We start from the raw sequence: 16,755 nt of genomic DNA on the forward strand, positions 1-16,755 counted from the left end.
GCAATCACCTCAAACAAAACCATTTTTATGATCATTTTCTATGAAGTGATTTGTGAAAATTGTATATGGGAATTTGCTTCCAACACACTGCTGCTCTTATCTAAAAACATATTTGGATGGGATATTGCAGAGCTTGCTCAAATTTGCTTGAATTACTCTGCTGATATTTTATTGCTCAACTTGGATAAAATGACAGGCAGAAATGTTGATAAGATTAAAATTTTCCTCTGCAATGCAGGTTCCTTTGATGTTTCAGCTAGCTCTCTAATGAAATAAAATAAGTTCTACAGTACTTGTTTTCATTTCTATGAATAAACAGGGGAAGTTCAGCAGAATTAATTCCCTAAATTGCACTTTTAGAGTACATTTTATTAATCTGCAGAGGTAATATTTCAAAAAGTCTGTAAGTAAAATGTCTAGTCTATTAGTATCATGAACAGAAAAAGATTATTGCAGGGAAGATGTTAATGCAAGATTTGCTTCCTATTTTCTTCAGTCTCTTGTCATATGCTTTTTATTGAATGTATTTTTCCTAGAATGTGTCAAAACCACAGAGAGTACACTCTTCCTCTAATTCTGTGCCTTTGAACACTTTACTCTTGACTGCGGTGCAGAATTGCCTGTCTGGGCACTTGGTGCAGGAGATCTCTCAACTTGACTCTCTTTAAGGTGGGGTGACCAGCTGCTCAGATGGAACAAGCAACAGGGACAGCCTCCGGTTTGATGACGAAGTCCCTTACACTGGGCCCTTCTGCGGTCGAGCCAAAGTTCACACGGACTTCACACCAAGTCCTTATGACACCGACTCTCTGAAAATCAAAGTAAGACAACCATCAGGATTTCTTTGCCAGTAAGAATGCCAGAGGGGCATTTCTTACATGTGAAGAATATGTTTATGAATGCATTTTTAACTGTTAAGCACGTGTAATTCTCTAAAAGCAAGACCAATCTGGTTTTGCAGTGCTTCTATAAGGACTTAGTTCAAACAATGCTGCAAAGCCAACTGCTGCTAAAGGCTTTTTAAGGCATAGACTCCAGGTAGCTACTTCATCATGGTATCTACCTGGATACCACAGATTTCCTCAGAGTAAAATACATGTTACTTCCCACATACTAGACCTGGAGTAAGAAAACCTTGAGTGTCATGGGATGTCATGTTGCCTTTTTCAGTCACAATTAGGACATATCAAAAGCTCAGTGGCACACATTGTCTTTAATGAAAACAGTTCGCCTTTCCATTATTAAGGTTTTCTTTAAGCTTACCTTTGAACTATGAATTTTCACTGGCCCTGACAACATGCAGGGGTGTTCAGGCTGTGTGAGTGAGAAAAAGGAGCTTCAGACATGGGCCCAGCTGAACATTACTAAAAAAGTTCAGTCCTTTTCTTCTCCTTCCACACACACAGATACATTTAATATCATAATCCTTCAGACTACTAATGTCTGTAATATGGACTTCTTTCTTTTCCATCTTTGTAAAAACCTTCATATCCAGATCATATTCACACTTCAGCATCTTTTTTTCTTCTTCATAGACTCTTCTTTTTGTCAAAATCCTCATCTGTATCTCACTTTGGGCTCCCTCTACTCCTCTCTGGCCTACATTACAGCCATTGCTCTGTCAGTCCTTGCAGTCTTCACCACTTGCCCTCCACTTCCACCCACACCTAGGGCATTTCTTTCAAAACAGTTAAACTGGCCACAAAATGCAAACGTCTGATGGCTCACATAGGTTACTTTTTTAATCACTGGGGCATTGTATTTTAAAATTATAGATGAATACTTAGGGTTGAAATACCCTAATTTTATCTCACAAAACACCGGTACCTTGAATCTGAATACAAAGTGTGTCTGCAGCTTGGCTTAAAGTTACTGCTGAGTCCTGATCTGCTTCTACATCTGAAATTCATGACCCTCCATGAGTGTGTAGAATAATATGCGTGCTTATAGACCTTTAAATAAATGTTTATCTAGTTCCATTTCAGACATGCTTATATCTCTGAGCTCCATATTCTAACAAAATCAGGTTGCTGGAACAGTCAATTTCACACCTGGGCTTGTACCAAAAGTAGGGTGACTGCTTGACTTGCAGTGTCTTGACCAGACCACAAAAAACACAAAAGCCCTGGAGTTGTTAACAAGTATTTTAAAAAACAGAGTTTGATTTTTAACTTTGTTGCAGAAAGCCAAATGAATTGTGTACCTGGGGATTTGTTAGATAAGTCTCTCAAGACTTTCAGCATTTTTATAAGTTCTGTGATACTTGCCCAGAAGAGAGGACTCAATTCTGAGGTCATGAAAGCAAGTTTTGTAGGTGGTATGACTTACAAGGGAGCCTTTTTACTACAAGAATTACTCAGAATGACTTTTGCTGAGCTGAGACCTTGGTTCCCACAGTGTGGCTGCAAACACCTTTACCAAAAAGCCCTCTTGAAGTAGCTGTGTTGTCACTCATTTTTGCACTCACACTTGTGAGTGAATGAACAAGTTGGGAGATCTGAAGGGGTTAGATCTGTCTGCTAAGACGCCTCCCAGTAATTTCTCAGTCAATTGTGTTAACAATAGTGGGAAAATTTGTCAGTCCTTTGGGAACAACAGACAGGGAGATATTAAGGGAGTTAAATGTTCTTTATTGCCTTTGAGACATGTAGCCAGTTTTTTTTTACTGTAAAATAAATGGGTAAGAGTCCACCTTTCACATAGCTTAGATGTCAGTATTTCAAGACCCTTGAGATGCTGGATGATAAGATTATCGTGAAAATGGTTTGGCACATATTTGAAAATTAACTTCAGCAGTTGGCTTTTTGTCAAAGCTATGCCCACTATCCATGGCAAAAGTTGATTGCTGATGCAACCCTACCCCTTTCAGGGACCAAGTAGAGCACAAAAACGGTGAGAGGGTCTGCTTTTGCTCACCGCTCCTTCACAAAGGTTTGGAGATACCAACTAACTCCATTTTCTGTAATTATTTTGTTGTTTTTGTTGGTTTTTGGTTTTTTTATAAAAGCAAAGGAGCTAAATCTCAGTAATTTTTAAAAGGTACTTTGCACTGGCTAGTTAAGATTCTCTGCTGTCTGTGCTGGTTTTGGTCCATAGAGGAAAAGCTACATGTAACAAACCAGATGTTGAAGCAGTGCTGTGCTTTTTTTATTGTTCTAGAAAGGAGACATTATAGATATCATCTGTAAAACCCCCATGGGCATATGGACAGGCATGCTGAACAACAAAGTAGGAAACTTCAAGTTCATTTATGTGGATATTATCTTGGAAGAGGAAGCTGCACCCAGAAAGATAAAGCCGCACAGAGGAAGCAAAAGGACCAAGCCTAAAACACTGCAAGAGCTCCTGGATTGTGTCCACCTGCAGGTCAGCCAATACATTTCCCAGCTGTATTTGAAACATTTCATTTCTGTGTGCTTGGGTTTGGATGTCATTTACAGGCAGAAGTAGAAAGGAAGGTTTCAGTAGTTTTGTTGTCAACAAAGCAAATCAGCTTCATGTCTGTCTTTTATCTTATGTAAGTGGCTTATAGACCTTCATTTTACCACATCATTTGGTTAGGCTAAGAGACTTCACAGAAAGAGGCACAGAGGTGACTTGTCAAGTCACTGTAACCTGACTACAATCATGCACCTGAGCATAGGAGGTGTGTGACTGTGGATACCTCAGGGACAGGACTGCAGTCTGACTCCAGTGCCAACATTTTGAACTTGGGTTTCTAATCTCTCATGACCTTTAGAGAGTAATAATCTTTTTTGCACTATGCTCATGTTATGCCTCCCTCCCTCTATGCAGCCCTGGTTCTTGACTGAGTGTCAAAGCATAATTAGGTCATGATTTACAGGTAACATTTTTAATAATGGTTATTGCTTTGGTGCTGATGCAAACACTCCTTTTCCTGGCATCTGCATAGAGTTTCATACTGCGTCAACACACAGCTCAAAGGGCACCATGTGTGAGACCACACGGCTGAGGGCTCCCTCAGTTTGTCACCCTCGCTTATGTTGAAGGGCTCCTTCTGTGCAAAGGCAGAGCACACCCTGCCTCAGAAACCCTCCTGGAACCAGCACAGGAGGCACTCATGAGGTGGCCCACAAAAGTCCAGATGCTTGGCAGATTAAAGTATTTCTGGCAGAGCTCTGCCCTGGTCCAGTTTGCTGCCAGACTCTGTTAGACAACTCAGGCACAGATGCTAGGATGGCCAGGAGGACCTCCAGGCCTCACCACCTCTGTCCCTTCTTGATTTCCAGCTCTGGTTTACACCAAAGGTGGGTCAATCAGACTACAGAATGGAGCCCATTTCAACCTGACAAAAGAGAAATTGTGTCTATTCCTTTACTAAACATAGTGCTTTTTCACGTGAGAGGATTTGCTTGTTTCTTTTTTGTAGGAATATGCTTCAACCCTCTTGCTAAATGGATATGAAACTCTAGAGGACTTAAAGGATCTACAGGAGAGCCACCTGATAGAATTAAATGTTTCAAACCCAGAAGACAGGGCAAGATTGTTATCAGCAATTGAAAATCTACAGGACTATGACAGTAAGTGCTTAAACTTTGTTAAAAGTCACAAGAAAGTTTTAACTTAAGAAACACATTTAAAGAAATAGTGATTCTCACACTGATCTGTTAATTGATTTTTTTTTAAATATGAAGTGTTGATTCAGATGGTTTTCTTATTTGTTCAGATAGAAAACAGTACATCTCTTCTACATGTACATATGATTACTAGACTAGTAACATGTGGGTGATTTAAAATTTCTTATTTCTAGGTCCTGTACTGTAGATTGGTAGCAACTATTGCTTAAGAACAACCCTATTTATGGCTGGGGATCCAACCCCCAGAGAGGTTAAATGACTTCCCAAAAGTCGTAAGGGCTGTACAAGAACAGAGAATAAAAATTCTGTACTAGTATCTTAACCAAAACACAGCTTATTTCCAATAGCTACAGCAAAGAATTTTCTTTAAGTTTTTTTAAACAATATTCTGCAGTAGAATATAGGTTTTCCTTCTCTCACTTCATTCCACACTTAAATCCTTGTCCATATCAGATTAGTTTTTAGGAAGGTTTTGTAAAAAAAGAAAAAAAAAAACAACAAATGAACATATCTATATCTATATCTATATCTATATCTATATCTATATCTATATCTATATCTATATCTATATCTATATCTATATCTATATCTATCTATATCATCTATATCTCCTAGTAGGTGGTTTGCACTCTTTTCTCAAAATGAATTTGACTCAAATTTCTGGTGAGCTTGTGAAAGCTGATCATATGGGGTGTGTATTGATCACCGTGATGTTTTCTTCACTTGTTCCTTTCACTGGGAGTAAAAAAGTTCGGATCATAGCATCATAGAATCACAGAATGTCCTGAGTTGGAAGGGACCCACAAGGATCATCGAGTCCAACTCCTGTCCATGCATATGACAACCCCACAGTTCACACCTTGTGTCTGAGGGCATTGTCCAGTCTCTTCTTGAACACTGTCAGGCTTCGGGCCGTGACACCTCCCTGGGGAGCCTGTTCCAGTGCTCCACCACCCTCTGGGTGAAGAACCTTTTCCTCATGTCCAACCTGAATCTCCCCTGGCACATCTTCCTGCCATTCCCTTGGGTTCTGTCATTGACCACTAAAGAGAAGAGTTCGGCACCTGCTTCTCCTCTTCCCCTTGTGAGGAAGCTGTAGCTGCCATGAAGTCTCCCCTCAGTTTCCTCTTCTCCAGACTGAACAAACCAAGTGACTTTAGCTGCTTCTCATATGGCTTCCTCTCCAAACCCTTCACCAACTTTGTAGCCCTAGGATACAGAAGAGAAAATATTGTTCTCATGATATTTTAATGATATTAAATTTAATATTTTCAACCTGACTTCAAATTTTAAATAATTTATGTCAAATTCATAGAAACTACAACTAAGTATCTATTTAATTAGACACTTGGCCAAAACAGGAAATGTTTTCCTCTTCATTAACAGTCATGCTTACTAACCCCTGTGCTGAGCAGCCATCTTATCAAATGTGCACTCACAATTGAGAAGCATCTGAAAGAAAGAAAAGGAGACCTGGAAAAGCAATGTCTTCCTGTGACATTTTAATATCAATTCTTGCCATTTTTTCTCTGCTCAGTAGGTAGGCAGCTTTCCAATTCTTACTCCAGCACACATACATATGGATGCACATACCTGCATGCACATATACATAAGCCAGTATGTAAATCTCGCTGGGTTTCTAAGCATGTCTTTGGCTATCTCATCCACTCATCTTTTACTGCAAATGTTCTCTGACCTTCCTTGTGTCTTTGCTGACCTTGTTTATTACTCTACGTTTGTGGTTTTTTTGGGACCCCACTTGTACGTGCAGTCTTTCCTGTTCTTAGTCAGATTCCAGGGAAGGGTAAGGTTCTTGCAAACACAATGGAGGCATTAAAAGGATTTTTCTTGCCCGCCACGTTGGGTAGCTCTTTCTGCTCTATAGCTTTGTGAGATGACAGGCCACAAAAACACTCTTACAGGGCTGCTTGTGTAGAAGTAATGATTGAAAGAGTGAATCCAGGAAAAAAAAAAAAAAAAGGTTACATTTTCAAATAATTATATTGCAGGAATGTAGCTGTAAATCACTTGAAAATATGTTTTTTTTTTCCCTAGTTTGCCCTTAAGCTAAGGATACGTATGTCTGTGTATACTTTTTGGTAACTAGACTTGCTGAATTTTCTGCACCTTTTTTTGTGTATGATTTTCTATATCAATATTTAGCACAAAGAAAATGAATGAAAGCATTATTAAGAAAATTAATGAAAGCATTATTAAGTAAAATGAATGAAAGCATTATTAAGAAAATTAATGAAAGCACAAAGCAAATTAATGCTAGATTGTAATTTTGCATTTTTGCAACAGTGTGAAAAACAAAACCAAAGCATAACAGCTTTTAATAGACCACGCGAGTGTCAGACTATTCTGGGGTACTCAGGATATGGTTTACTACTTATGTTCCTTGTGTATCAAAAAGTATAGTAAGCGGCCTTAGACATGTAACCTTTATAGAATATGACAAGTTTTTCTTTTTCTGACGGTGTCTTAGCACTTAATATTCCACATACACCTGTGCAAGCATCAAACCTAACAAGGTCCTTACATGGTCCATACAGTGAATATTAATAAATTTACCTTAATTATCCAAATAGGGTTCTTCATAATTGGCAGCATGGGATTAAGTCACTCCTCCAGGCAAAACAGTATCCCTGATGTGATCTGCACAGTAGTCTAATAGTTTAAATTCTTGTCATGGTTCTGGAAAGAGGAACATCAAATCTTATAAACTGGCCCATGCTTCAAAACCAGTGATGACATTGTAGTCTTAGATCAAGAGATAAAACAAATATTTGCTTCACATCCACTATAGATAGGCATACCAAATCCTTCTAATATTCAAATTCAATAAAATAATATTCCCGGAATTTGTGAATACTCACAAGGCCCAGAAACGAGATGTATTTATATACCATGACAGCTATAAGTATTCATTTAAGTCCAGTTGAGGTGCATAAGACTGGTGCATATTTTCAGGTAAGTCACACATAAACACTTTCTTGGTTTGGGATACTGCCTTGAATCAGGACTGAACCAAAGCCTTGCCTTGTCTGGTTGCCAAAGGTTCATAGCATTTGTCATGTGACTGGTAGTAACAGGACAGAATTTAACAACCTTCCCTAAAAAGGAAGATACTAAAGACTAAAATTGATAAAAACTATCTGTCAAGTTGTTATAGCGAAAGACAGGGAGTTAGAATGATTTTGGGGATAAGCTCAGTATGAGTCTTACTTTGTCTGAATCATTTGACCTCTTTGTCCTTCTGTCAATCTGATTGGAAAATTGGGTTGAAAGAACTGGGTGCTACTGTGAAAGTGAATTCTGAATCTGAACTGAACTTTCCTAGGTCAATATTTTTTTTTTCCTAAATGGGCATGACTCAGTCCAGCATAAATGATTTTTTAATTAAAATTGATTTTCTGCATTGCTTAGAAGTGAGCAGCATAATTACCCACAACTACAAGGTAATCTGTTTACTGGCCAAGAGTGTTCTAGTATAACTTCAGCACTTTTCCAGGTAAAAGTTCATTCTTTTTATAAGCTTTGTGAAAAAAATACTAAGACCATAGACCATATTTAAAGATCTAAGCCCATTGTTCTCACAGGGTGTGGAAGACTTCCATGTCTTTGCATTACATTTGTGCTTCAGTGAAGCACAAGTTTGATTAAGGAGTGGAGTCTCAGGTGTGGTCCAGAGTTGAATGCAAGGGTATCTGAGTTTTTGTGACTCCGTTACTATTAGAAGAGCCAAGTGTGCTGGAATATACCCTCATTTTACTAGATTCTACTATAAATGTAGTAAAACAAGATTTAGTATTTCTTTAATGTGATATCTGATATTGTGAAATGTCCAGATGTTTTTATAGGGCTTTTGATATTTTTTTCTTGCCTTGGCTTTTTCTTGACATTTATTGTTTGTTATAGTAAGTGATTTCTTCATGCCACATACTTGTGACCATATAATTAATGTTGCAGAATAAACAGTTATTGAATTTTCTAACCAAAAGACCTGCAGAAATAGTTTCCACATTATATGCTTCTTAAAGCCATCCAAAATGTAGGATTTCTGGCAGTAAGAATTTTTTTGTCTTACATTTTATTTAGACCTGAATGAATTTGAAAGGAAAAGATTTACCCATCTTACGCCCAGAATTAAAAATTTTATTTAGCAAATGCTACCACATCGTGTTTCTTAATCATATTTTGCTTCCTGGTACTGCACTATTTTTTTTCTGCACTTCCTGGGAGTCCAGGCCCAAATTCACCATCTTCAAGCACTACATGCAGGAATGCTATCCTAGAACTGCAAGGTCTTGTAAGCTACTCATGACCTTCCTTCCCTTCCCAGATCTCTTTTTAGATTTTCTAGAAGTTTATTAGACCTATATATTTGGGAAAAAAATATTGGTTTCCATGAATTCATGGCTGGTGAGGAAAAAGAAAAAAAAATCTCTTTTTCATAAAGTGTTTCTTAATAGCTTTCCATTCTTCTCCCAGATGGTCTCTAGACAGGAGATGGATGTCTGTGCTTTTGTAGGATGCTATTTTTAAAGCGAAGCAGTTGCTGGATGGTTAATGAACAAAGTAATAAAAGGATGTTGGAACTTTTTCTTGACCGTTTCCCAGGACATTTTTGTGTGTGCAAAATAGCCTTGACTCTCTTCTCATTTAGATGGTGCAGGTCAAGATGTTCATTCCTGAAGTCCAGTGGATTAAATTAGTGTGAACCTATTCTGAGTTAAGGAAGAGTCAGATTTCATCAGATATGTGCATACAATTCATTTTGTAGAAAAAAAAAAAGGTGCATATGTGCAATTTGGCAGACAATATTTTACACTTATGTCCCAAAACCCACTTCCTTAGCTTATTTTTCTTATTTAAGTGCCAGATCGTACTCTAAATCCCACTGCCAGTACCAGATAATGTTTGTTCATTATTTATTGTGCTTGGACAGAAATATAGTACATAGCTGAGGACACAACTTTCAGTTCTCAGTTGCACTCCTTAAGTGAGGACCTAGCACATCAAGAGTACCATTCTATTCTGAGCAGTCCCTTTAAGTGCTTGGGATCATACAATATCATGTCAAGGTCAAATGGTGCTCAAAGACACTCTCCTCTTCTATACTGTGGTACAAATTATTGATCTGGACATTAATACTTTCAGATTTCTCAAGGAAGCTCATCCTTGCATGAGTATTTTTCACCCTTTTTCAGGCACATCTGTTTGCTTCCAGATTTTAGAGAAAAAAAGAAGCTTCCCATTTCCTTTTTCACTATAGAGTCTTGTGTTGGTTCAGTATCCCTCCCACAAAAGTTGTGCCACTGACTTCAGTAAGTGCAATTTTTCAGGTTGCATGTCTGTAAACATCCACAAAAGGTTTACTTCTTTGAGTCCCCAAAGTATTGCATGTGTGTGCAGAACCACTTCAGGTTTCTCTGCTTCTTTTTCCAGAAATAATGCCATTTGCTGCTTCAAAATGATCCTTTCTGAGTCTGACGCTTTGTGAGTTTTCATTTCAACACTTAGGTGTTCTAACCAATATGGGCACTACAGGTTGACACATGGCCTTCGTATGTACCTCGGAGGTCCAACATCAGCCTTGAAGACACACTTTGCTCCACTTAGTTATTATATGGTGCTGCTCTGTCTGTCACCATTGCACCTTACAGGAAAGCGCACAAGTGATTCTGCCTAAAGCAGGGTGCTCCTAACCCAGTTCGCCTTCTGGGCAAAACCCGTGAAAGCAAACTCTCAGAGGGCACACTCATGAAGTATGGCTTGCTGATGGGTGACTTTTTTTTTCCAAGACAAGCTCCAAGCCTCCTGCCACTCATCTGGTTTAAACCGAGATAACCACACAGGAGCCAGTATGACCTCTGTACATTCTTGAGCTGAATAGCCTTAAACTTAAGCTTAAAGTGTTTTCCTAATCAGGACTTTAAACTCATTAGAAAAAGGAAAAAAGCTGATGAAGGAAAAAGGAGATCTATCCCCGCATATGCCATGCACATTTATGTCCTTGAATAACAAATATTCATTTCAAAGATCCAAACAGCAAGGAAGATTAGTATGCATCACACATCTATTATTAAGGCTAAATGCCTCACATTTTTTTCAGAAGTCTGAATACAGTCCTACCGTTTAAAGTAGAATTAAAATATGTGTGTCAAAATGATGCATATCTTGGACTTTCCTGGCCATATAGACAACAGAGACTAAAAGCTATTTATCTTATTTGAAACTGCTTTACTGTAGAAAAACGATAGGACTTCCATTTGTTAATAAGATGGTTATTTCTGATGATTCTGCAACATCTAATGACAGTTTAACTTTATTAATTCCTGTTTCCTGTGCACTGTCTCTTTCTTCTGATCTCCAAAAGATTGACAGCAAACTTACCTTTACTAATGTGGAACCTGAACATGTATGTGTTAGAGGAAGGAATTAAGTAGAATTGAATTGAAAAGAAAAAAAAAAGTTGTCTGCTGCATATATTTATAATACTCAACATCCTGTTCAAGTGGTTCTGTAGCTAGCGCATAATATTTAAGGTTGCTTTAAAAAGAGATTAAATTTTTTTTTTAAAGTTTAAAAAATAAATTAAAAAAACAAAAAAAGTGCCAAAGTTTGCTTTCAGTCTTCTCTTTTTAAATATGAGGGGTGTGTTCAACTTCTGCTCAGAAAGAAAAATGGAAAATACAGTATTTTTACTGTCTCAAACACCTGGACATCTTTGGTTTTCAGTTTTTCATGTAAAAAAAATCTACTGTCAGGGGAAAAGAGAGAAGTTTTACACTACTATATGTTTTCTAACTAGAAATTTCTTATTCTCCTAACTGATCTAAATTCAGATTTAAAAAAAAAAAAAATCTCAGTTCCAAGCTTGTCTGTGCCTTTTTCACTGAAATTCACAAGGGAAAGCCATCGCTACAACAGAATTTAGGATCTGTTTTTAACATAGGGACTACTCAGATTATCAGAACTAGTTACAGGGCACTAATATAATGAATGAAAGTGTATTTTCTTTTTAATCCACTATTATTTGGTCTTCTTTCCATTGTAAAACAAACAAAGTGGATGGAGGTTCCTCTTTTGACCTTGAAAATGTAAACAGGATTAACACTTTCTAGGTCACTGCTTCCCGGGGCAGCAGATGATGTTCCAGAAGCTGATAAAAGCACCGGCAAGCAGCATTAGGCTGATGAGGGGATTACGGGGAGGGCAGGGGAGCCCTGACCGCAGTAGGGTGGGGGGATTCACCCAGACACTGGCGACCCAGACCTGGGTCATCTTGGTGCCTGTGGGATGGGTACAAGGAGCTAATGACACAGTTTAGACAAGGCTTTGCTGGAGCATCTGCTGTTATTTGTGCTAAACTACTTCTGTTGCTACTAATAGCAGCAGTAATACCTTCACTGGTGTAATGCTTTTTGTAATTCCTCCCTGACTTAAATCAAAAATCAATTGGACCCTACGTGACCAAATATTTTCCCTGCATAGAGAGATAACATTGGACATGACAAACTGTGCTCTGTAAGGTGAGATCAAACAGTTACAGTTATCAATTAAATCTGATTAAAGTTGTACTCCTTCATGCAAGTGCAATTAATCATTAATTTATTTGGGAACAAGGTGAGATTTCTATTCCTTGGAAAGTGTTTAAAGTAATCAGACTTTTTAAAAAAATACATTAGATTATGCCTATAACCTATTAATGCAAAAATGACTGGGTCATTGTATTCTTTGCTTCAAAATCAGATCAGTTTGATAACTGAATTAGGCAACTGAAATACAGAAAATATTAAACAGAATTAATCAGCCCAAACAAATCTACAAGACTTCCATCAGGACCTAGAAATATTTCTCAATATATCAAAATATGTTGTGAAATAAGCTCATTGAAATCTCACACAATGAAGACAGGTCCTGACTCTCCTGCTGTTTCATTTAAATATTTTCAGAGTGAAAAGTTTCAGTTTTTAATTTCTAAGTTATTCTTTGTTACACAATACAACACAAGATTGAAAAAATAAATAATAATCCAAATTGTGAATCTTTCCCATGTTGCCAAAGCTTATCATTTCCAACAACCGAAACAAATGTCAGTACAAATTCTCCTTGTGGAAATTTTATTCTGGGATTTGATCCTGGAGTTAAACTAGATAAAGATTTTGACAAAGGATAAAATCCTTCATGAACTGGAACTTCCATTCTGCCTGTACCTGAGTTGAGACAACTTAAATCTGACTAAATATTTGAAGCTAACTAATTAACCCTTGAGAAACAAGTCAAGTGAAATAAGGGAACCTTATTATAAGGTAACCTTAAAGCAAAAAGGCTTCATTTTTTCCAAAGGGCTAAAATCTGGGGTAAAACCATCTGTTTCCCATGAGATTCGTTCCTTATACTTTGGAAAGCAAGCCCCAGTCTGAAGTAAAAATGAAGTTACAGGAGGGTGATAAGGAAAAAGAAAACTATGAAAGATTTTATATCTTATAGCTTGTTTTCTGAAGAAATTTACTGTGAGTAAACATCATGTATTTCACAGCCAGAAGATATGAATATGAACTTTAACCACAAGATATGTTACGTTGATGATATACAGGTATATCCTGTCTACAAGGCACCAGCTTGTTAGGCTTTTTTTGAGAGTTCTGTCGATACCCTTCCTAAGTTGTAGATTTTTGAGCTTGAATAAATTAGTCATACAGCAGCTAAACAAGGACAAGCTTTTTGCAAGATAATTTGTTTCTACTTAGTGTCGGAACAGTGTTCAAAAACCATACAACTGGAGTTAGTCATTTTAGCTTTCTCTGAGGCCCTTGTGTTTCAGCAAATAACCTTCTGGATATCAAGCTAAAATTAGGAAGTTTCCATCAGCCACCCACTCCCACTGAAAAGTTCAGTGCTCTAGAAAACCTGATTACCACATCTTTACATCTATCACCTCTGAAGACCAGCACATTGTATCTCACTACACAGTACACAGAGCAGGTGAAATGGTGGAACTTGCATTCAGAAGATGCAACATCTCTAATGCAACACGTTATAAACAAGGTGCAGTAAGGCTACGTGATTGGTTGCGTGAATAGGCTCTGGAATATGTGAGTGTGGGAGGGCAAAAGCTGCCACCTTTCCTGTGGTCATAGCGACCACACATGGTGACTCTTGCACCTGTGGACAGCCTAAAGGACCTCAGTCTAAAGGATGAGGCCAAAATCTCCAGTATTCATCTCTGAGCAACATACTACAGGATCAAAGACAATCTCAACATCAACTTAGTTGATGTTATACTCTTGTAATCATATTCTGAGTTCTTTGATGCTGAGGTTTCTGTTTCTGACAGAAAAAAGATATTGATCTCATCATGTGTATATTACCTACTCTGTTTCTACAGTTCTTCAAGATCAGTCACGTTTCTATCTCAAACTTTTTCGCAGGATACTTGTTTTGACAATTTTTTTCTTTCTTTCTTTCTTTCTTTCTAGTTGAACAACAGCAGAAAAGTGAGGGTGACCAGGAAACGCAGAGCTTAAGCCCTCACCACGGCTTTGACAAATCACTGTTAAATGACTGTCCAAGAGATTCTGGCTGTTACATCTCATCAGAAAATTCAGATAATGGTAAAGAAGAAGGAGACCCAGAAACCCTGTCTGACATGGTGCAGTCAATAACAATCACTGAGTCAAACTGATACAGTCCTGCTGCTTTTCTGCAGATTTTCAGAAAAGACAAGCAGATTTGCAGTGTGATGGGACAGAAGGAGAACACACAATATTTTCAGCACCGAAAATCTACTTCTGTCTGATGTATGATGCTCTAGACTGTCTAATATGTGGACACCCAATAGCTAAATATTAGCTGATAAGAAGAATATCTCATGCTTTTCTTTTCAATGAATCCACAGACATTTCACTGAAAGAGTTTATACACATGTATTTATAAAGATTTGTACAGCAAATGCATTTTTCTTCATAATACTGAATTGTTTTAGGTAGTGGTACATAATATGGACATGTTCATTTCTGGAACTGTCCAAAATGTAAATATTGTACATATTTATTTTAAAAATATAAGGATTAATCACACTGTCTCTATTTTCAGGTGTGTTTTGTTGAAATTTGTACAGAATGTTTTTTCACTGATATATCATCATAATAAAAAGGTGGATACATTCTCATCCCACTTTGAAAAGCACCAAGCTAATTCTCATTGATATTAAAGCTGTTTCATCTCATTCTTATCCAAAACAGGCTCTAAAGTAGACTAATCTCTCCTACATGTCATCCTGGAGGTACAAAAGAACTGTAGTATGAATTTGAATCAAGCTCTCTGTGTTCATTCTATTTTAGAGAACATAGCCATCTGAATGGCTCATGCACAGGCAATTTCTTTATTGTTATGTTCACACCTGTTCTCATTCTTTCCAAGCATTATATCGAGGATGCAAGCTTGGAGCAAGAAGAAAATCAGTATCAATGCAATGCTTTTATGACCACTTTTTGTGAAACTCTTGCCTTTTGTGCGTGGTGTGAAGTTTCTTACTAGAGTATTTGTTTGTATACAGAACTCAGAAGCTAATATGGTTATTGTGCACTATTGTCTTTTATATGAGATTTTATTGTCATTTCCCACTATATTTTGCACTGGAATACACATTTTAACCACCTGTCTTCTTTTAGAGTACTTCATTCAATAATAAACAGAATCATGTGTTTGAGCCCCTTAAAAACATGATTTTTAATGTGACTATTACATTTCAAAGACTGCTCTTTTCTAAGACTAACATTGTAAATGGCAACTCCACCAAGCATTTTTATCATGCATAATAATCTGTGTATCAAATCAATAGAGAAACTTTTTGCTCACTGATTAGTCACACAATTTTAATTATTTTAAGGCATTTTGCATTTATGTTAAAAAGTTTTCACATATTGCTGATAGCTTAAAAGAAAAACACCTTCAGAAGAGACGAAACACAGGAAGTTCCACCCCCAAAAGAATATTTTTCAAAGGCTCTATAAACAAATGGAAAGCTTTTATCTTTCCCCGCCCCCTGCCACCAATTAAAATGCTTTCTGTAGTTTTCATGACCCCTTAAACGGCAACTGCTGTCAGACTCCTGATATACAGATCTACTTTGAAGGCTAGTATAAAAATGGCCGTTTTATAAAAATGTATTAACTAGACTCCAAGATTTGGAATAAAGAAAATGCTTAGAAATATAAACAGGAATGGAGATATTTTTAATTTTTTACACTGGCAACAATCATCATAATTTAGCAGCAATGACCCTGTATTACCAGGCATGGTTAGGATGCAGAATTCCTTGATGGGACAAAGCATGTGAGAGCTATATTTATTTCTTAATGCTTTTCTAACTGGTAGTGTATCATGACACACAGTACTGACTTCACTTAATATGACTTTAATAATTTCTGAAATAATGTAGTTGGATTAGCTTCTATCATCTCGTATTAGAGAAGGGCTTGAATTCCTCTAAGAGGGTCTTGTCTTTTGGCTTTTGCAGCAGAGGCATTTAGCCTTCAAGTTGCTGCTATCTAGACATCTATAAAATTGCTGAACAGGTAAAAATGTGTTGAGGTGAGTTTAAATACAATTATCACTGCCAAGAAACAGCTAAGTTAGCTGTGTCAAAGACTAACAACCATAGACACCAGAGATGTACTGTGATACAAATGTTCTGAGAATGTTTATTTCCATAGGTTTGCAAATGAAAACAGCCCTCCCTAACTAGTTACAGTGAGAGAGGCAAGGCTTCAAACACAGCAAAATACCCAACAACTGCTATTATTTTACAGGAATCAAACCCTGCGTAGCTTGGGCTGATGGCAAGAGGATAAAGGTGTAAGGTTAACTACTTGGTAACTATGGGCATGAGTTGTGGTTTAACCACTGCTGTCTCTAATCAGTAAGACTTTGTCCAAAGGGCTTCTTGTTCAGAAAATGTGTCAACTGAAAGCTTGTTCGAGACATTTGTAACCTCTTGAGTAGGCAGAACAGATTAGATCTCAAACTGAGAAACTTCCGTTCTCTCGAGCTATTCTGAGAAAAAGAATGAGGAAATTTCACACCACAAAGAAAAAAAAAAAAAAAGTGTGTTTCCTACAAGAAGTGTACCCAACCTTCTTTCATC

General features: G+C 37.4%; 1 protein-coding gene and 1 long non-coding RNA gene across 4 annotated transcripts in view; one reads left to right on the forward strand and one right to left on the reverse strand.

The window, feature by feature from the left end:
• SAMSN1 (SAM domain, SH3 domain and nuclear localization signals 1) overlaps positions 1–15,330 on the forward strand; it is a 96,931-nt gene extending 81,601 nt beyond the window's left edge. For all 3 annotated transcript variants that reach the window (XM_021299695.2, XM_005511438.3, XM_065064123.1), the window contains 4 exons: positions 670–821; positions 3,160–3,366; positions 4,391–4,541; positions 14,087–15,330. In XM_021299695.2, coding sequence (XP_021155370.2) covers positions 670–821; positions 3,160–3,366; positions 4,391–4,541; positions 14,087–14,292 — 716 coding nt within the window. In that variant the 3' untranslated portion in view covers positions 14,293–15,330. The remainder of the gene's footprint in view (positions 1–669; positions 822–3,159; positions 3,367–4,390; positions 4,542–14,086) is intronic.
• Positions 5,112–16,755, reverse strand: part of LOC110365381 (uncharacterized) — a 32,189-nt gene continuing 20,545 nt past the window's right edge. Inside the window, exons 2-3 of the long non-coding RNA XR_010472916.1 lie at positions 7,173–7,295; positions 5,112–5,807 (exon numbers count right to left, since the gene is read on the reverse strand). This is a non-coding gene — a long non-coding RNA (uncharacterized LOC110365381). The remainder of the gene's footprint in view (positions 5,808–7,172; positions 7,296–16,755) is intronic.

Source organism: Columba livia, chromosome 1 (genome assembly GCF_036013475.1).
Source record: "Columba livia isolate bColLiv1 breed racing homer chromosome 1, bColLiv1.pat.W.v2, whole genome shotgun sequence".
In the NCBI taxonomy this organism is placed as follows: Eukaryota; Metazoa; Chordata; class Aves; order Columbiformes; family Columbidae; genus Columba; species Columba livia.